The sequence below is a fragment of the Sus scrofa genome, chromosome 15 (assembly GCF_054392235.1).
Source record: "Sus scrofa isolate SSC_HxYL_T2T_F1_AM1 chromosome 15, Sscrofa_HxYL_maternal_Yorkshire_Landrace_v2.0, whole genome shotgun sequence".
In the NCBI taxonomy this organism is placed as follows: Eukaryota; Metazoa; Chordata; class Mammalia; order Artiodactyla; family Suidae; genus Sus; species Sus scrofa.
Genome location: NC_139397.1, coordinates 98,341,035 through 98,363,238, shown reverse-complemented (window position 1 = coordinate 98,363,238; position 22,204 = coordinate 98,341,035). Strand labels below are relative to the sequence as shown.

Here is a 22,204-nt window from a genome sequence, read left to right as displayed (position 1 = left end):
GGGCTAAAAAGAAATTATGATATTATGAAGAAAGAAATAATCAATAGGACTTGTTAGGCTATTGAATGTGGGAGAGACAAAGGAGAAAGGAATGACTTTTGACCCTGGGTCCATGAGCGGATGACTATCCCTAGAGCAAATCGGTTTATACATACCGATGTAAGGTGACAATGGTACAACTGAGTAGAAATGCCCAATCAAGTAACTGGTGATCTAGAGCTAGAACTTGGGAAGGACAGGCAAATAATGTGCAGCAAGGTACTGCTGAATGGGATGTGCTATGTGCTAGATCCTTTACCTATATGATCAGTGCAGGAAAGAAACAGGGATGGACTTTGCAATTTGGCACCAGCTACAGAGATGCCAGTCAAGTCAGGAGAATGGTAACATTCAGGGAAGACTAATTTATTACTTTCTCTATGTCCCTTGACTAGGAAACAGCCATCACGCAAAAATAGATGCACGTAACAAACACTCCATCATATCACGGCATCACGCAAAATTTCTCATTTCCTTAGTTAATACTAGATTTTAGGAAGTGATGAGATAAAGTGTGGAGGGTGAGGGGAAGAATTCTAACTGTTCTTTATTCTTCTCTCCCTTGAGGGAAATGAACAGTCGCAAAACAGGAGGCAGGAAGGAACAAAACAGGAGGACAAAGTATTTTGGAGAGTTTCTACTTGCTGAGATAAACAGGAATGAAAACAAACCCTCTCCTTAAAGAATAATAACCATTCGAACATTGTCTCTTACTTTGCTAGAATTCATTATCATTTACAGACATCCTCCTTTATTCCCATCATAAAACTTTCCACCCACAAGCTAGCCAGGAGTCACACATTCCACCTTCAAACTTCCTCTGGTGGACCAGGGGTCTCAGTACTTCCCTGCTGTTTTGCATGCTCACTCTGCAGCTCAGGTGCAACAGGCGGCTCAACAATGTCTGGCAGATGTTTCTGCAGCCATCAGCAGTCTTTCCATCTGCCATAATTCTGCAGGGTGAATGGGGTTGATCCCTTCCTTCCCTCAGCAGCCAGAAAGGCCATGCTCCTTAAAATGTCTCTCAATTTAAATACCCAGGGCAAGGGGAAAATGGAGAAGCCATAACCAGAAAGGACAGAGAGGCAGGTGAAGGGTAGGGCGATGTTGCAAACTTAGAAAGCATTTCAGCATGCAGTAGTAATTTAATGTAAATGTGTTTTCATTCATGGTACTCTTTTTCTTTGCAAACATAATGCAATAAATATTATAACTGTGTGTAATCAGTTATACTTAAAGGTATAACTGCTCCCAGTGAATGCAGATGTCCTCTTTGAATTCTATAACAAAAACATCAATGTCAAAAATTCCCCAAGATTAATAACTGCTTTAGATTCTGCGAAAGCTATACATACAAGGAAACCCTGATAAACTCTCTTGCTAAAAACAGGAAAAAGAGTTTTGAAGGGTTTGTAGACAGAGTGTTCCCTAAGGTGCACCCCCCAGAAGTACATTCCCACCATCCAGAAGAATGAATTCACATGTGGAACTGGTTGTGTAAAGACCCAAGTCTGTACTATGGACTCTCAAATAACTGATGTTCGTATTCCTAGAAACTAGGCAATATACTCTGAACATATAGAATACGGGGGAAAAAAACCCTGCAGGATTTCCATCCCACAGCCCAAGCACTCAGATTGTTATGATCATTATACAACTACAGATGTGATAAATTCATTTGAGTAATAAAAAAAAAATAAAAACAAAACAAACCCTGCAAAAATGTTCACTAATTGAATGTCCCCCCAAAGGAAAGTTTTTATAAAAAGTTAATAACATCTGGAGTTCCCTTTGTGTGTGGCTCAGTGGTTAACGAATCTGACTAGGATCCATGAGGCTGAGGGTTCGATCCCTGGCCTCACTCAGTGGGTTAAGGATCCGGCATTGCCATGAGCTGTGGTGTAGGTCGCAGACTCAGTTGGGATCCCAAGTTTCTGTGGCTGTGGTGTAGGCCAGCGGCTATATCCCCGATTCGACCCCTAGCCCTGGAAACCTCCATAAGTTTCAGGTATGGCTCTTAAAAAAAAAAAAAAAGGAAAAAAGTTAACGACATCTGCTTATTATGAATTTCCAGTTATATAACAAGAAATTCTATCATAAGAAGCTATTAGGATGGAAATGATAATATTCGAACAAGTGCTAGGCAAAACAACCACCTGTTTTGACAATGAAGAAAATTCACATGCCTAATCCTCACACACATGCTGCCTGTAGAACAGTCACTGAAGCAGTAATGAACTAACTCTGTAAACAAAAATAACTTACAGAATTGGCTCAATGTGATAATGAAGCAACAATAATTAACCTTCTCGATTTGACTCTAATTTCCTTAATTCCCTGATTCTACAATTTTATTTGTAACTTCATTCCTGAATCTGACTGTTACCAGATCCATGAAACTCCAAACAGAAGTTAGTCCTTGGCAGACCCGGAAGAGACTTGTAGGAAAAAGACTGTTCAGACCCCTTTCCACCCACAAATGGAGAAGGGAGAGCAGACCATTCACATTCCAGAAGCTGCCTCCTGCCTCCAGGTGCAGATGGACAGAAGGAGAACACTGCACGGCTGCACTAAGCCACCCTTCCTGTGGCGGGTACCCTGAGAAAGCAAGAACAGGATCCTCATGACATCATCAGGTAGACCTACAGAAAACGGTGAGCTTTCCTGTGGAATAAACATCTTCACAACAAAATTTCAGAATTAATTAGCAATCCCCTCATATTCTAATGGTACTGCATTTGCATAAAATAACAAAATGCACTTTAAACCCTTCTCTTACCTGCCTACTGTCCCTTTGGGAGGATGTTGAAGAGGAGGCACTTCTATGGGTTGGAGTGGATGTTTTATGAGCCGGGGATATGCCCTTCTCGTCTGAACTCATAGCTGCAGTTCCAGTCTAGTTGTACGCACTTAAGACCATCCCAATTGTGCTCCAAATTCACAGACAAAGAAGCAGGTGATTGTGCAGCTTCAGTCCATTTCATGAATCAGCTTTGACTAGAAAAGAGGAGGCAAATATTGAGGGTGTTCAAAACACCTAAAAGCGAAATGAGCAAACCAAAAAAACCTCATGTAAATAATTTAACAATGAAGAGCTTTAAATCAGCTATAATGGATCAAATAAAAATCATTATTTAAAAAAAATGAAGAGCTCCCATTGTGGCTCAGCAGTAATGAACCCGACTAGTATCCATGAGGACTCGGGTTTGATCCCTGGCCTCATTCAGTGGGTTAAGGATCCGGCGTTGTTGTGAGCTACAGTGCAGGTTGCAGACGAGGCTCGGATCTGGCATTGCTGTGGCTGTGGCATAAGCCGGAAACTGTAGCTCTTATTCAACTCATAGCCTGGGAACCTCCAAATGTTGTGGGTGTGGCCCTAAAAAGAAAAAAAAATTAAATGAATTAAAAATCATTTTATTTAGGAAACAGTAGTAAAATATGAGAGGAAGAACTCTTTTACATTACAAAATATTACTTCTTCTTCTAGGTTTTAAGGTAGAGGATAAAAGTGTTAGTGTGTAACAAAAGTCTGTCAACATGGAAAACAGGAAGAAACCATATGCTAAAGTGACATTCCACCCCTATAGTCTCGTTGTTTCAAAGCAGATTACAATGCCACATTCTGGACTCTCATGCCAAGCTACATCAGTCTCTTCCCTTAAAATGTAATTTCCCCTGCTCAGTGGATTATAACAAGAGCGCCATCCGCATCCATCATCAGATTAGTTCAGCCATGTCATGAATGTGATGGTTAAATTCAACACAGAGTAGTCAGTGACAAAAGGCAAAAGACTTAATGCATTTTGTGCCTCATATGATCCAGCATTTGGGAAGGATCAAGGAATACACAGAACCACAGTTATTTGCACTACTTATATATAACTCACAACAGCCAACAGGGTCACAAGCATCTACAGACTGACAGGCATGTCCCAGGACAGGACTGTAGTGCTTGGAGCTGCTTCACTTATCCACAGCCAACAACCACTTCATTTTTCATTTGGATTCATATAAGGAAGTCTGCATTGTAAGTACTAGGGCTAAAAACTTGTCCTCAAGAAAAGCAATGTTCAACTGGCAATACAGATTGCTAGAAAAAAAATTTTTTTTTTGCCACACCTGTGACTGTGGAAGTTCCTGGGGAAGGGATCGAACGAGAGCCCTAGCAGCAACCTGAGCCATAGCAGGGAAAACACTGGCTCCTTAACCCACTGAGCCACCAGGGAATCCCTCCCCAATTTTTTTTTTTTTTTTTTGCTTTTTAGGACCACATTGGTGTCATACAGAGGTTCCCAGGCTAGGGGTCAAATCGGAGCTACAGCTGCCAGCCTCCACCACAGCCACAGCAACACCAGTTCTGAGCTGTGTCTGTGACCTACACCACAGCTCACGGCAATGCTAGATCCTTAATCCACTGAGCAAGGCCAGGGATAGAACCTGCATGCTCATGGATCGGAGTTGGATTAGTGACCCACTGAGCCACGATGGGAACTCCCTCCCCCCAATTTTTTTTTAAAGATAAGCATGTCTGTGTAAGATGAAAGGCTTATGCAATGATTTGTGACCCCAAAGACTGACAACTAAAGTGAATTTTGTCTTCTAAGAAAATGGAAGGCCCGATCTTGATAATAATTATACCTTGAAGGAAGCACAGAACCCTTGAGTAAGTATTTGACTACAAATTAGAAAAGAAAGCTGCTGCTGGTGAAGAGAAATCAATCTTGAGGCCAAAGAAAAGTCAGACCTGAACTTGGCAGTCCAGAGGGAGAGATGAAAAAAAGTCCAAAAAAGGATAAAGATGCTTAGGGTATTAGGAGTACACATGGCAGATGCACTGGGTCTGGAGGTCAGAGTCTTCCTGTGCATGTGGGTTTGAACTGAGATCTGAAGGAGAAGAAGGAGTTAACCAGGTGTTTGGGTGTCCAGCTGGGCATGACCAAGGAATACACTCTGGTCAATGTGATGCAGAGACTATGACATGAGGGTCAAAGAAAGGCAGAGGTCAATCCCTGCAGGGCCTTGTAGTTCCTGTTCAGCATTCTGATTTTTATCATACACATAAGAGGCCATAAAGAGGTGAGGTGCAACCAGATTTGTATGTTTATTTTTTAAATTATTGAATTTATTTTTTTATGGCCGCACCTGCAGCGTATGGAAGTTGCTGGGTCAGGGGTTGAATCGGAGCTGCAGCTGCCAGCCTATGCCAGAGCCATAGCGACACCAGACCCAAGCTGCATCTGGGACCTATCTGCAGCTTGTGACAATGTGGTATCCTTAACCCACTGGGGTGAGGCCAAGGATCAAACCCAAATCCTTGTAGACACCAAGTCAGGTTCTTAACTTGCTGAGCCAGAATGAGAACTTCAGAATTGTGTGGCTAAAGATTACTGTGGCAGCCACGAGGAAAGCCCAATTGGGGAAGTAAAGAGGATGAGGGAGGCCCAAGAAACAAGAGATGATGAAGGTGGTAGGAAACTCAGCACCTAGTCTGTTGGTTGTGACTGGATACAGAGGAGGAGAAGGCAGGGCTGAGTATGATTCACAGGTTCCTGGTATCCTCAGCAAGGGCTGGCTAGAGGAAATGCAGGATTGACTGCAGGTCATGAGTGTGGTTTCAGATGTGTTAACTCTGATGTACAACAGAGGCATACAAATGGAGACAAACACTTGGGAAGGCAGCTCTGGAGCTCTGAGAAATTTAGGCTGGCTACAAATGTTTAACAGATTATGTTGATGATACTAATGTATTGAGTGATATATATATACATATACATATATACATATACATATATATACATATATATACACATATACATATATATCATGTAAACTCTGCAAGTGCAAGTAAATTAAATTTTATACAGGCCTACAGTTATATTTTTAAATCTGCAACATAAGGGTAACAGATTATGTGACCTTGAATGTAATCAGGATTTTAATGGTCATTAATGGTCAACCGGTTATAGAGAACATGCGAAAGAGCAATCTCAATAATGAAAAGGCAAATGATGATAAATTAGGAAAACTGGACTTTCTAGTGAATAGAACTTGTGATCCTTTGGTAAGATTTCCATATCATGGTGAGTACCCTGGTGGCCTAGCAGTTAAAGGATCTGGCATTGCCACTGCTATGGCGTGAGTTTAATCTCTGGCCTGGGAACTTCTGCATGCTATGGGCATGGCAAAAAATATATATATAGATAGATATAGATACAGATATAGGTATACATATATATTTCAATGTCATTGTCACCACAGGAAAAAGAAAGCCATTTATCCCCCAAGACTTTCTCCTGAAACATACTCGTGTTTGGGCTAATAGAAATGTAGAGAGCCATGGAGGTCTCTTGTTGGCTTGAGATCGGATTTTGCTTAGTACTGGCCAAAGGCAGGAATACACCAACACTTGCTAGATGATCAGCTAATCCTTTTGTTTTATGAAAGCAGTCTAGTAAGTGTAAGTAATATTTCTCAAGCCAAGCTCCGGTGCCAGCAAACAGAAAGTGAGAACACTTTTCAAATTCTTGATGTGAACTACTTTGCTTTCTGGTCCAAGATGTTTTACAAATGGATGCTGATACTTGAGCTAAAAGTATGGTGGTTCTCTGATGTGCTCAAGGGCCCCAGGGGATGATGCTGAGACAACCAAACTCATTATACTCTTATCCATTTGGAAGTAAATTTAATCTAAGCTACATCAAGGACCAACATTTCCTCTGATGTGCTTTTTTTTTTCCTAACTGCATCCATCTGCACTTTCCTCATTAACACCAGTGCTAACACCTTGGTTTTTGTTTTAATTTAAAATGACAGTTTCAGGGTAACTTGTCTTTGAAGAAAGGGCAGCATTTTGGTTGAGTTATAATTATGAATATTTTGAATAAAATCAAGAATGAAGAAAAGGTGGGTAAGAGAATTTAATTTATTCCAAGAACTGTTTTTGAGGTTACTGCTGTTGTTTCTACTATTTTTTTCAAATCTTTTTTTAATAATAGGAGTTTTAGGTATCTATTATAAAGTTGAATGAGATGGCCTTTAAAGATCATTCCAACCTGATTCTCTTTCTCTTTTTTTTCTCATCTTTTTTTAGGGCCGCACCCATGGCATATGGAAGTTCCCAGGCTAGGGGTCGAATCAGAACTCTAGCTGCTGGCCTACACCACAGCCACAGCAACACCAGATCTGAGCTGCATCTGTGACGTACACCACAGCTCACAGCAATGCCAGATCCTTAACCCACTGAGCGAGGCCAGGGATCGAACCTGCGTCCTCATGGATGCTAGTCAGATTCGTTTCCGCTGTGCCATGACGGGAACTCCATCATTCCAGCCTGATTCTCAATCAAGTGTCTGATCTGTGTCTCTATTTCAAAATGCACTGCACAAGTTAAGACTAAAGTCTGCTAGTAGGTGGCATCTATTTATTCTTTATTCCTAGAGGGTAAGAATTGCTGTGATATTAAAAATATACGTATTTCATCTCTGTCAAAGCATATTTTCAGAAATCGCCTAAACAAAATTCTAAACCTATTTTAGACCACAGACTTTAAAGTCAACACCAACATAATCCCTATACTCAATGAGAAAAGTATAATGGCTGTAAATAACAGCAATATGAGAGCCTAACACCTAATTTTCCTGTGTCATTCCTCCTTCACATCAGTAGGATCACTGCAGTTGTTTCTAAGTGCTGTAACATTAGCGTTTACACCGAGTGACATAAAATTCAGCTTCATGACCCAAGGACCTAACTAAAGCAAAAGACGGCAGAGAAAGATTTTTAGAACTTGCTGTTTTTATGCATCATACATTGTGTGTAGTCAGAAAAACATCTGAAACTAGGGACTGCCTAGTCTGGGCTAAGTTATCATCTGGTAACACACCACTCTAAAATTCCAAGGGCTTACAAGAGAGGTTTATTTCCTATTCATTCACATGTCCTTTAGAGCCCTACCCTATATCCCTTCATTCCTGGCCAAAGGAGCAACCCCACATGAAGGAGGAAAAGAGCCATGACAGAACCGTGAGACAATTCTCAGAGCTTTTGCTGGTAAGAGGCATGTGCCACTTACACTCATGTTTTATTGGCCAAAGGAAGTCACATGGTCAAACGGAAGTCTATGATGCATGAAAGTAGCATCCTCCCAGAGGGAGAGGCTGTGGTTACTTGGGCACAATAATACATGTAGGAAAAGATGAAAAATACAGATGAAAATACTTAAATTGACTCTAGTTTCATCACTTCAAAATAATTCTAGTTAACATTTTGGTTATACTTTAACCAAAGAAGAAGAATAATGTCCATACTTTCCATCTGCAATATGCTCTCTTCAATCAACAACATACTGGGTAACAGCCTTCACTGTGAACAAAAAAAGCCACACCTTCCATGTGTTCTCTTAGTCACTACATATAAGGCTACCACATAGATATACCACAATACAGTCGACTTTTCTTGTGGGACATTTAGGTTAGATTCAATCTATTTTGAAACCATGAGATTTATCACAGAAGAGTTCATGATAATTACATATTCACTTTTGATTATTATAAAATGACCCTCTTTGTTCATTTTATTGTTTATGCCTTATCTGATATCATCCGCTCCCTGTCTGTCTGTAATTAATGAATGAAATTTGTCCAAGTTTTTTCATTTCAACTTTCTATATCTTTCTGTATTATTTGTTCCTCTAGAAACGATCATGTTGAGTCGTTTTTTTAAAAAATCTAATTTTAGTGAAGTTTTCCCCACTTCCATTACTGTTTAACTAATAATTAGCCTTACCCTGCCATATCAGTTTACACTCTATATTTTTTGGTTCTTGTTTCCTTTAATGTTTGATGGCTTTTCCTTTATAATCTGTCTTTCCTTTAATACTGATTTTTATATGGTTTTAACGGACCTTTGTATTTGTCATTAATATGAAAGCACAATTCTTCCTTTAAAGTTCTATTTCTCTTCTCCTTTAAGTTTCTCTAAATCATGCTGGAACCCAGAGTCTCTAAGTGACAGAGTCAAGAGTAAAGTAGTATCTTTCAAGTCTTCTCTTGCAATATAATATAAGCCTCCCCTCTCTCTGAAAAAAAAAAAAAAAATTCCTCTTCCCAGTCCTCTTCTTGACTTGGTGACTTAATCTGGAGTTTTGGAGGAATTACACTTAAGATTCTAGAGCAATAGAGAGTAGCCAATACCGCTTGCTCCGTTTGGAGCCAACTAAGGCATCTAAGTGTAAAGACAGACTAAGAAGCAAAGTCTTTTCTGCCCCTTCTCAAGCAGGCTCCTTTTCCTCAAGTGCAGCTGAGGTTTGTCATAATCAGGACCTGGCTAGACTTTTTTCAATTTGAGGTATCATAGGATTGGAGTCTAGTCCTTTACAGTTTTGGCATGAGATTCTGCTCTAAGTTAGTGTTTAGGTTATTGCTAGCTTGTCTTTTCCAGTATCGGTGACTATTTACAGAGGATTAGCAGGAGGCATATTAGATAATCCTGGACACCAGCCACCTGGGACAGGACGTCCTTATCAACTGACCTTATCAACGTAAATATCATTGTACCACTGGGTGGAATAAATTAGTTTTCTATCAAGATCATCACCAGAGCAACAAATGCCTGTTGTCATTATATATTATAGTCACTACAATGTCATTATATATTAAAGCTTTTTTTTTTTTCCTTAAAGAGAAAGGGTAGGAAATCTTTTTTTATTTCTAAGGTTATTAACCCATAGGTGAGAAAAAGCAAAGCAAGGAATGATGTCAAGCAGATAAGCCAGAGACTTCCAGGAAAAATGGCAGTGTCATATCTGATAATGATTTCCCTAGAAAATGACTAAATAATAGGGACTAAAAGGATTAAAAAAAAAAAAAAGACCATTACTATTTACTCTACTTACTCTAGGGAATAGTGGCTACCATGTGCCATAAAATCTAAGCAATCACTTTATTCAGGACCAAACCAGGATGTATAAAACTAACATATGACTCCCCTTCTCAAGACAGTGAAGACGGGTTACAGGAAGAAAGTCTGGGACATTCCACCAGTTTCCTCCAAATTAAGGCAGGTGGCAAGAGACACAGGGAAAGGCTGGCTACAGAGTAACAGCTTTCAGAGGCCATGGAGACCCAGCAAGTCCACAGGTACCTTGCCCTTTGCCACTTGCCTTAATCTTGCCTTCTGAAGAACATCATGGACATGTTTCAGTGCACCCCCAAATATATAGCCTCCTCTCCCCAAGTTGAAAATTTTTTTTTTTTTTTTTACAAAACTAAGGAGGAAAATGTTCTATGATTGTGGCCATCCAAGACTCTAATCCCTTCCCACATTCTTAAGGCCCTTCACACTAAGTATATGAATAATAGGTTTGTCTTAACCTATATTCTATATCATCCAGCCCTTTATGGTGAATTTTAAGGAATTAATCTCCAAAATATACAAACATTGCATGGAGCTTTATATATAAAAAATCAAAAAACCCAATCAAAAAATGAGAAGATCTAAACAGACATTTCTCCAAAGAAGACAGATAGATGGCAAAAAAAAAAAAAAAAAAAAAACACATGAAAAGATGCTCGACATCACAAATTATTAGAGAAATACAAGTCCAAACTACAATGAGATATCATCTCACACCAGTCAGAATGACCACCATCAAAAAGTCTATAAACAATAAATGCTGGAGAGACTACAGAGTAAAAGTAGCCCTTCTACACTGCTGGTGGGATTATAAATTGGCACAAACACTGTAGAGGACATTATGGAGGTTCCTTAAAAAAACTAAATATAGAACTACCATATGATCCAGCAATACCACTCCTAGGCATATATCCAGAGAAAACACTAATTCAAAAAGACACATGCAACCCAATGTTCATTGAAGGAGTATTACAACAGCCAAGACATAGAAATAACCTAAATGTCCATTGACAGAGGAATGGATAAAAAGATGTTGTACATATATACAATGGAACATTACTCGGCCACAAAAAAGAATGAAATAATGCCATTAGCAGTAACATGGATAGACCTAGAGATTATCATACTAAGTGAAATAAGGAAACAGAGAACGATAAATAGCATATAATATCACTTATATATGGAATCTAATAAAGAATGATACAAAAGAATTTATTTAAAAAACAGAAACAAACTCACAGATTTCAAAACCAATCTTATGGATACCATAGGTAAAACCATTGTGGAGAGGGAAGCATTGGGAGGGTAGGAACGACATACACACACTACTGTATAAAATAGATGATTAACAAGAACCTACTGTATAGCACAGGAAAATCTGCTCAATAGTTGTAATAACCTATATGGGAAAAAAGAATAGGTATATTTATATGTACGACTGATGTACCTTGCTGTACACCTGAAACTAATACAACATTGTAAATCAACTATACTCCAATAAAATTTTTTTTAAAAAAGTGATTTTAAGAGGATTTGAATGCTAACCATGTGACTGTGAAGAGATCCAAGAATAACTGCACAAATAATCTTCTGACAAAGAACTGATCTTACACAAAGGAAAGTTTTTTAAAGCATGTGTATAAAACATTATGAAAAATTATTCCAATAGGACAGAAAATTATTATGTGCAATAGATAGAGGGTTGATCTGGAATGTTAATCCTGGCAAAAAAAAAGAGGAGGTGGCTTTAGAGCATAAATGTTTTACACTTTCAGAACATTATTTTAGACAAAAGGAGTATCTGAATAGGAGATAAGATGGGCTCAGATGCAATGGGGTCTGGTAAAGGTAAGAAATCAAGAAAACATACAATGACATAATAATTTAAATGCAATAATTAAAATATTAATGAAGGACAGGAGACTATGCAGGAAAAAAAATCTAGTCAATAAATAGATTAGAAAAATAAAGTTGAGGAAATCATCTTGCAAACAGAAAACAGGGCAGGGAAAAGTTAACCTGGAACTACAGATACTAATGACCCTGAAAACAATAACCAAAAAAGAAAATAAATAACATTTTAAAATATTCCTGAACATGAGGAAGACTTCAATTCAGAAAATGAATTTTCTTTTTTGCTTTTTAGGGCAACACCCGAGGCACATGGAAGTTCCCAGACTAGGGGTCAGATCAGAGCTACAGCTGTCAGCCTATGGCCACAGCAACAGCACTCGGGATTCAAGCTGTGTCTTCAACCTACACCTCAGCTCACAGCAACACTGGATCCCTTAACCTACTGAGCGAGGCCAGGGATCAAACCTGCAACCTCATGGATACTAATTGGGCTCATTACCACTAAGCCACAACGGGAACTTCTGGAAAATGAAATCTTTAGCAATAAAAATAAATATCTTCATTTAGCAAATTAAAAAAAAATTACTGGGTAAAATTAGTAAAAAGCAAGTCAGAATAATATAGATCACAATGAAACTGCTGAATTTAGATCACATTCTCTGAAGCAATTCAATAAATTAAATATTAATGAAAAAGTAAAAACAAGAAGGGGTTAATTTAAAAAAAATTTTGAAAAATGTGCTTTCCTAAGTATGTCTTGGGTTGAAGAAAAATAAAGCTAATGTTGTAGAATATTTGAAAATAGACCAAAGTAGAAACCAAAAGAACTTAACCCTGTCCCTCCCTCCTCTCTCTCTCCTTCTGAGTGATAGTGTGGATTCTCTGATTAACTCCAGGGTGAAAGACCAAAAATAAAGACAATCAAAGAACACTCAAGGAGTTCCTACTGTTGGCACAGTGGGTTAAGAATCTGACTGCAATGGCTTGGGTCACTTTAGTGGCAAAAGTTCGATCTCTGGCAGTAGGTTAAGGATCCAGCATTGCTGCAAATGTGGGAAGTTGCAGCTGTAACTTGGATTCGACCCCTGGCCCAGGAACTTCCATATGCCATGAGTTTGGCCAAAAAAAAAAAAAAAAAAAGCAACTACCTATGCTAATGATTGCCAACAAACATCTCCTTGGAAATAACAATGTGACCATTTAAAAAAAAATCCAGGAGTTCCTGTCGTGGCGCAGTGGTTAACGAATCTGACTAGGAACCATGAGGTTGCGGGTTCGGTCCCTGCCCTTGCTCAGTGGGTTAACGATCCGGCGTTGCCCTAAGCTGTGGTGTAGGTTGCAGACGCGGCTCGGATCCCGCGTTGCTGTGGCTCTGGCGTAGGCTGGTGGCTACAGCTCCGATTTGACCCCTAGCCTGGGAACCTCCATATGCCGCGGGAGCGGCCCAAGAAATAGCAAAAAGCCAAAAAAATAAATAAATAAAAAATAAAAAAAAATCCAAAATAATATATGAAAATATTACACATTTAGAAATGTAGAAATAGCTAAAGCTATGATAAAAGTAAAATTCGTAGTCTTAATAATTTTCAGTACTAAACATGAAAGAATAAAAAGAAATGCATTAACATTTATAACTTATAAAATTAATAAAGATAAATATAGGGAAAGTATAATTACTCTTGGATTTATCAACTTAACTACTTACTTATACTTTCATTTTTAAATATATAAGAAAACAGGAACCATAAATATAGTAATAAGGCTATAAAAAGTATATAACCAAGGAACAGAAGACACTAAATTATGAGGTAATCATTCCAGTTTATAAAAAATAACTAAAACTAATAAGTCAAAATCAGAGTATTCTACAATCATCCTGACTTAAAAAGTATACTATCCATTTACTATCCATTCGAAATATTTATGAACTCCTAACAAATATTGGAATATTTGCTTACATGTTTGTGTTATTCTGTACATACAAACATAAACACATGCAGGCATGCACACACACACACACAAAACAAATTCAACATCAAGCTTAGAGGTGAAAGATTATTACCACTTCCATTAATGTCAGTAACAAACTAATGACACTAGTTATCCCCCTATTAACACTGTGTTCTGAGAGTGCTAAACTAATGAATAATAAAATTGTCTACCTGAAAGGCACATCAACTGAGAATCAACTGAAAATCAGCCAGGGTAAAAAAAAAGGCTTCAGTAAAGTAGTTGGATACAAAATATATACATATGAAAATTTTTTTCTTTTTCAGCCACCCCCATGGCATATGGAAGTTCCCAGCCCAGGGATGTAATCTAAGCCAGAGCTGGAACCTATGCCACAGCTGCTGCAATGCCTGGGCCTGAGATGGAACAGGAACCTCCACAGAGATGAGTTGGATCATTAACCCACTGTGCCACAGTGGGAACCCCTAAAAAATTAAGTAAAAAAAAAAATCTGAAGAGGTTACATAATGTGTTACTGCAGCTATATGACAATTTGGAAAAGTCAAAACTACAGAGATAGAAAATAGACCTGTGGCTGCACTAGATGGAGCATAGAGGATTTTTAGGGCAGTGAAACTATTCTGTATGATGCTATAATGGTGGATTCATGTCATACGTTTGTCAAAACTCATTTAGAATTGTACAACACCAAGAGCCTTAACGTAAACTATAGACTTTGGGTGATAATAACCTGTCAATCTAAGTTGATGGGTTGTACTACTCTGGTGTGGGAGGTTGATAGTGGGCGAAGCTATGTGTGGGGGTGGGGACAAGGGGAATGGGGGAGTTCTGTACTCCTGCTCAATATTGCTGTGAACCTAACTGCTCTTAAAAATAAAAAGCAGTTTTTAGGAGTTCCTGTTGTGGCTCAGTGGGTTAAGGACCCAACATTGTCTCTGTGAGAACGTGGGTTAAGGATCCAGTGTTGCCGTAGCTGTAGCATGGGTAGCAGCTGCAGCTCTGATTCCACCCCAGCCCAGGAACTTCCATATGCTGTAGATAAAGCTGTAAAAAAGACCAAAACAACAACAACAACAACAACAACAACTAGTTTTAAATTCAAATATATTTTATAAATTTTAACTAAAAATTATTTTTAAAACCTTCAATATATGTTTATGTAAGTTAAGTTACTTAACAAAAGGATTATTTAACAACTTAGAAAAATGAAAGTAAAAAAGTTGAAACCCTTATCTCATACATTAGGTATATTCCAAATGGCTTAAATTTTAAATATAAAATAAAAACCATAAAAGCAGTAGAATATTTTAGGTAAATATTTAATCGTCTTAGGATGAGGAATAATGTACTAACCATGGCAACAAGATCAGTATTCATGAAGAAAACTAGAAAAAATATAACTATGAAAAAGGGTTAATATTTTTAATACATAAAGAGTTATTGTAAATCAATGAGATAAATCAAAACAATTGGAAAAAATGGATCAAGAACACACAATAGCAATTTACAAAGGAAGAAACATAATGAACAATACATTGCTGATGGTAGTTCAGATTGGCTTAATCTTTCTGGAAGAGTTGAATTTGATTAGGCAATTCTACTTCTAAGAATGTGTCCTAAGGAAATAACCGTGTATATAAAGATGTGCATATCAATTAAAATGATAAAATAAAAACAATTCAAGATCTCTAAAATTGGTAAAAATAAATTATGGCACAAAGACCAACAATTTAAGTGGTGGAATCTGAGATAATTTTTTTTTTCCAAATTCTAAATACTTTTCTTTTTTAAAAAATATGCTGGGTATGTATTAATTAATGAAGGAGACATGATAAGCTTTTTCCATTTTGGTTTTTTTTTTTTTTTTTTTTTGGTGTGGTCTTTTTGCCTTTTCTTGGGCCGCTCCCGCGGCATATGGAGGTTCCCAGGCTAGGAGTCCAGTCGGAGCTGTTGCCGCCGGCCTACACCAGAGCCACAGCAACCTGGGATCCCAGCCGCGACTGTGACCTACATCAGAGCTCATGGCAAATCTGAATCCTTAACCCAATGAACAAGGCCAGGGATCGAACCCGCAACCTCATGGTTCCTAGTCGGATTCGTTAACCACTGAGCCACGATGGGAACTCCGCTTTTTCCATTTTGAAAAATATTTCTTTTAAGATAAAGCTTATGCTTCAACTTTTAAATATGCTTTTAAAGGCATATAAACTTTATGGATAAATACAAATAAAGCATGCTAAAATGTTCTATTTTATGTCATTTAGAGAATCGAAGAGGAGGGTTGTGAAGGGAAAAAGAAAGGTAGACACACACATTCTCTCACACACATAAATGAACACAAAGACACCGGACTAACACAAGAGAAATTCAAAACACCATGCACATTCTCACACACATTTTTTATTGTTTGTTTGCCTGTTTGTTTTTGCTGTGCCTGAGGCATGTGGAAGTTCCTAGGCCAGGGATCACACTTGAGCCTCAGGAGTGACAATGCTGAGTCCTTAACCTGCTAGGCCACCAGGGAACTCCTCATACACTTTTTTTTTTTTAAAGGAGAGAAAGATATGGGTTTTCTAAACCATCAAGTAACATCCAAGTCTTGGGAACTTTACAATTACAATAAAAGGCTGAGATCCTGCTGTTTAGCACTGGGAGCTATATCTAGTCACTTACGATGGAGCATGATAATGTGAGAAAAAAGAATGTATACATGTATAGTAACTGGGTCACCTTGCGGTACAGTATAAAACTGACAGAACACTGTAAACCAGCTATAATGGAAAAAATTAAAAAAAATTTAAAAAGTAAAAATAAATAAATAAATAGGCAATGCAATTATGAATTTCTACAATTCGAATGATATGTGAGGAAGTCACTTCTTACTGGGCAAATTACATAAAGCTGTACCCAAGGCCTGATTTGACTGCAGTGAGAGAAACAGTTCCTCATTATACCTTAGACATATATATATTTCTGGTACAGCAAGCAGAAGTCTTATACACCAAAGGTTTTCACTTCTTTAGATCACATTGCCTCTAGCTTTTTGAACTAGTCTAAATTTTTTTCAGTGATTTAAGAATTACTGTTCCACTAAGTCATTTGGAACTACTCATATGATACTTTCTTTGAAGGTCAGCTTAAACTGGCCATTTTCTAATATCACATTAATCTCTGCTAAATTATAATGCAATAATGTCTTTATTTGAGAACTATAATTTGAGCTGATGTATTCTCTAATTGGGACATATGTCCCTAGATTTAATAATTACATATTCTTTCCAATCTAGTTTTAATTTTGTACTTGGTATGAAATTTATATTCCAGGAGCATGGAAAGCTCTTTCCTCCTATTTTAGGTTTTGCTGGGTTTGGGGCATTATGCATTGAATTGCTCTCAGAACATCCCAATTGCTAATCATAAAGAGATTAGGGAATACTTCCTTATCCTGAACAACCAAGCTCCCTCGTACACTATTTCTCCTTTTGTTTGGACATCTGCTAATTTTATAATTAATAAAAGATAAAAAATAAGCAATGAGGTCCTACTGTATAGCACAGAGAACTATATCCAATCTCTTGATGGAAGATAAGAAAAGGAATGTATATCTATGTATGACTGGGTCACTTTTCTGTACAGTAGAAATTGGCACAACACTGTAAATCAACTATAATTTAATAAAAAATTTAAAAAATAATTGAAAAAGCAAACAGTCTTTCAAAAAAGTATCAACAGGTGAAAAACAAAAACAAAAACAAAAAAAACCCAGGAGTTCCCGTCATGGTGCAGTGGTTACCGAATCCGACTAGGAACCATGAGGTTGTGGGTTCGATTCCTGGCCTTGCTTAGTGGGTTAAGGATCTGACATTGCCATGAGCTGTGGTGTAGGTCACAGACGTGGCTTGGATCCTGCGTTGCTGTGGCTCTGGCGCAAGCTGGTGGCTACAGCTCCAATTAGACCCCTAGCCTGGGAACCTCCATGTGCCACAGGAGCGGCCCTAGAAAACACACACACACACAAAGCCCAGCATATCAGAAATATTATTTAGGGTCAGAATCCTAAAAAGAGAAGATCACCCACCTCTCCTTAGCTTTCTCTACCACTGAGTAGTCTGAGAAACTACCAATAAAACAGCAGGCTCTTATCATATGCCAGGCCTTGATGCAAAGCACTTCCCATGCTTTCTCAGGAATTCTCTTGTTATTCACAGTGAACAGATGAGGTAAGTAGGGCTTAGGAAGTTTATTAAAGAGAGTCCTCACACTGGTGTTCAAATCTATTTTACATCAAAGCCCATGCAACAAATTCTTTCATTGCTATTTACCCTTAATTTACTAATAAACCAAAATGAATAACCTAAGCAACAAATCAAGTGTTTTAGAGTATGAGACATTACTGATGGCACAGGGTACACAGTTATAGAGGTTCTTAGCCCAGGTTCTTGAGTGGGTTTAGTACATTCTTTAAATCCCAGAAATAATACAAAAAGTATTAGATATACTCTTTTTATTTTCCAAGGGAGATATTCAATAACTTTTAGCAGATTATCAAACAGCTAAAAAAAGTACATCCTTAGGAGTTTATATTTCTAAAAGGATGTTACCAGCACACGTTTAAAAAAAAAATACTCGGAGTTCCCGTTGTGGCGCAGTGGTTAACGAATCCGACTAGGAACCATGAGGTTGCGGGTTCGGTCCCTGCCCTTGCTCAGTGGGTTAACGATCCGGCGTTGCTGTGGCTCTGGTGTAGGCTGGTGGCTACAGCTCCGATTCAACCCCTAGCCTGGGAACCTCCATATGCTGCGGGAGCGGCCCAAGAAATAGCAACAACAACAACAACAAAAGACAAAAAAAAAATTAAAAAAAAAAAAAAAAATACTCGGAGTTCCCGTTGTGGCGCAGTGGTTAACGAGTTCGACTAGGAACCATGAGGTTGCGGGTTCGGTCCCTGCCCTTGCTCAGTGGGTTAACGATCCGGCGTTGCCCTAAGCTGTGGTGTAGGTTGCAGACGCGGCTCGGATCCCGCGTTGCTGTGGCTCTGGCGTAGGCTGGTGGCTACAGCTCCGATTCAACCCCTAGCCTGGGAACCTCCATATGCCGCGGGAGCGGCCCAAGAAATAGCAACAACAACAACAACAACAACAACAACAAAAAATACTCAAGGGCACAAAAACTGTACAACATATTTAATATGGTGAGAAAACAGGATATTTTATTTTGATAGGAGCACATGTCATGGACATTCCTGACAAGGTCATTTGGATACCATCACTTGATACTTTTACCAAGGCTAATTTTCTCAGAACTGTCAGCCACTTTTTCCTACATCATTTGGTTTCTGGCTCTTGCTAACCAGTTTTGAAAGGAAGCTTGGTAATGTCATAATTTAACTGAAAAAATAATATTAGAAAATATGGTTCTCATGACTGCTAACAGGTACTGTTTGTCAGCAGAGTGAGGACTTTTTGGCAAGGACAGAAAACATCAGAGATTTTTGCCTCTGCTTTGTGACCCTGAAAAATGACTCATAAACCCATGTTGAGGGTGTATAAACTCTTACTGAGGCACCAAGTGGCTTGAATAACAGCACATGTTCTGTTCTCTAGAGGAATTTCCTGTCAAAACAATAATTTCTGTACTGAGTTGAGGTATGCTGAAGACTTGGCTGAGGTAGATAAAATGGCTTAGGTTAAAAATGTTCCTGAATTAACTCTGGTGCATTGCTATTGGGAATATAAAATAGAGTAACTCCTACTGAAAACGGCATGCTTATTCCTCAGAAAATTAAAAATAGAATTACCATATGATTCAGCAATTCCAATTCTGGGTATATACCCAAAAGAACTGAAAGCAGCGATTTGAGTGGATATAAGTATACCCATGTTCGTAGCACCATTATTCATAATATCCAGAGGGTAGAAGCAATTGAAATGTCCACCAATAAATGGATAAACAAAGTGTGGGATATTCATACAGACATATTTCAGAGATATTGCAGGTTCAGTTCTAGACCTCTGCAATAAAGCAAACAGTGCAATACAGCAAGTCACATGAATTTTTGATTTCTTAGTGCATGTAAAAGTTATGTTTACCTTATGCTGTAGTCTATTAAGTATACAGTAGCATTCTATCTAAAAAGGACATATCTTAATTTAAAAATACAAAACAAAACCCAATTACAATAGTAACATCAAAGACCACTGACCACAGCCCACCATATCAAATCTAATAATAATGAAAAAGTATGGGAGAATTATCAAAATGTACCACAGAAATAGGAAGTAAGCAAATATTAGGCAAATGGTGCCAACAGACTTGCTCAACACATGGTTGCCACAAATCTTCCATTTGTAAAAAACACAGTATCTGTGAAGCACAATAAAGCCAAGTGCAATCAAAGTGTGCCTATAGAATGAAATATTATTCAGGAGTTCCCGTCGTGGCGCAGTGGTTAACGAATCCGACTAGGAACCATGAGGTTGCGGGTTCGGTCCCTGCCCTTGCTCAGTGGGTTAACGCTCTGGCGTTGCCGTGAGCTGTGGTGTAGGTTGCAGACGCGGCTCGGATCCCGCGTTGCCGTGGCTCTGGCGTAGGCTGGTGGCTACAGCTCCGATTCAACCCCTAGCCTGGGAACCTCCATATGCTGCGGGAGCGGCCCAAGAAATAGCAACAACAACAACAACAAAAGACAAAAGACAAAAAAGACAAAAAAAATATATATATATTATTCAGCCTTCAAAAGGATGGAAATTCTGATACATACTATAGCATGGATGAAGACACTTTGCTAAGTGAAATAAACCAGACACGAAAGGACAAATATTGTATGATTCTACTTGGTGTGATACTGTAAGAAGTATTTTAGTCAAATTTATAGAGACAGAAAGTAGGAGGGCGGTTGAGGATGGGGAATCGGAGTTAGTGTTTAACATGTACGGAGATTCCATTTGGACGATGAAAAAGCTCTCAAGATAGAAATGGCTGCCTAAGTCCCTTTGGGGGGCTATAACTAAATACCATAGGCTGGGTGGCTTATAACCAAAAGCATTTACTTCTCACAGTTCTGGAAGCTGGGAAGTCCAGGATTGTGGCACTGGAAGATGCAGTATTTGGTAAGGACCCACTTCCCAGTTCACAGATGGGTGTCTTCTCACTGTGTCCTCAGATGGCAGAAGGAGGCAAGGGATCTCTCTGGAGTCTCTTTTATAAGGGCACTAATACCATCCATGAGTTAATCACCTCTCAAAGCCTCCACCCCACCCCCACCCCATACAACACCATCACCTGAGGGGTTAGGATTTCAGCTTGAATTTTGGGGAGGACACATAACATCCAGACCATAGCAGTGGTCATGGTTACAGAACAATGTGAATGTGTTTAATGTGCTGAAATGCACACGTACAAATGGTTAAAATGGAAAATTTTGTGTGTATTTTATAACAATACATAATGTGCCTTATCATCAATGATAATGACTTTTGTAACATGCAGGCATTTGTTTTATATTATTTTGTGTCCAGGACTCATCTTCTTTATAAAAGCTTTCCTAACCTATTAGAGAAAACTGTCACTTCAGTTTGCACTACCTCTATACTTATGTCTACGTAGTGAACATACACCGCACTGTGTTCATTTGCAGTGATCCTATATAATGTTTGAGGGTGGGGACCACGTCGCTTTCAACATGACAGTCATGTCATGGGCCACAAAAACCACTCAGATTGTTTACTAGGCTTATCATTTTATAGTTAAGACTTAAGTCCTCCATTCCATCCATTAAGTACAGTTGATTATGCACTGTCTGCCTGTAGATAACCACCCTCATGTCAGTTATTCGATGGTATTATATTTACCCAAAGATAATCCAAAATAATCCAAGTGATCTGCAGGCTGGAGTTCCCTATCTGTTCTGTAATCAGCTAGAGAGAAAGACGGTACAAAGTTCAATATTCCCAAGAGAAAGCTTCCTGCTTGTCCTAAAAAAAGACCCACCAGGCTGCTAATGGTACTCTAGAGGCCCGGGGCATTATTAGGTTCTGCTCTCCCTGCTGCCGAGTTGCACATTAGGAACAGGAATAGAGGCAGCAGTATAATTCTTTCAAAACACTGCTGATGGGTTAGGCTGGCTGCACAGAGTTACTGCACCTGCCACCTACCTAATTTACTAGCCATTATCTACCTAATCAGATATTTCATGGTCAGAAAGCTTCGGCAGAATTTTTAAAAACTGTCATCCCTCCAGAATAGCAATGTTTATGCAGACCTTTACCCACAAATCAGGGTGCCTATAATTAAATTCTACTTGCGTTGGGCATTCAGCATGAATGTTGGTTTCAATTACTGCTCATTCACTGTTATGGTCGGGGGGCGGGGGAACAGCTGGCAATAACTGAGGATCTACTGCCAGGCCCAGGTTCTTCTGCTTTGTGAA

General features: G+C 38.7%; 1 protein-coding gene across 26 annotated transcripts in view; it reads right to left on the bottom strand.

Annotated features, from left to right (window-relative positions):
• Window positions 1-22,204, bottom strand: part of OSBPL6 (oxysterol binding protein like 6) — a 229,857-nt gene that overhangs the window by 89,476 nt on the left and 118,177 nt on the right. For all 26 annotated transcript variants that reach the window (XM_021075884.2, XM_003483690.5, XM_084999932.1 and 23 more), the window contains exon 2: window positions 2,819-3,036. In XM_021075884.2, the coding sequence (XP_020931543.2) occupies window positions 2,819-2,920 (102 nt within the window). In that variant the 5' untranslated portion in view covers window positions 2,921-3,036. The remainder of the gene's footprint in view (window positions 1-2,818; window positions 3,037-22,204) is intronic.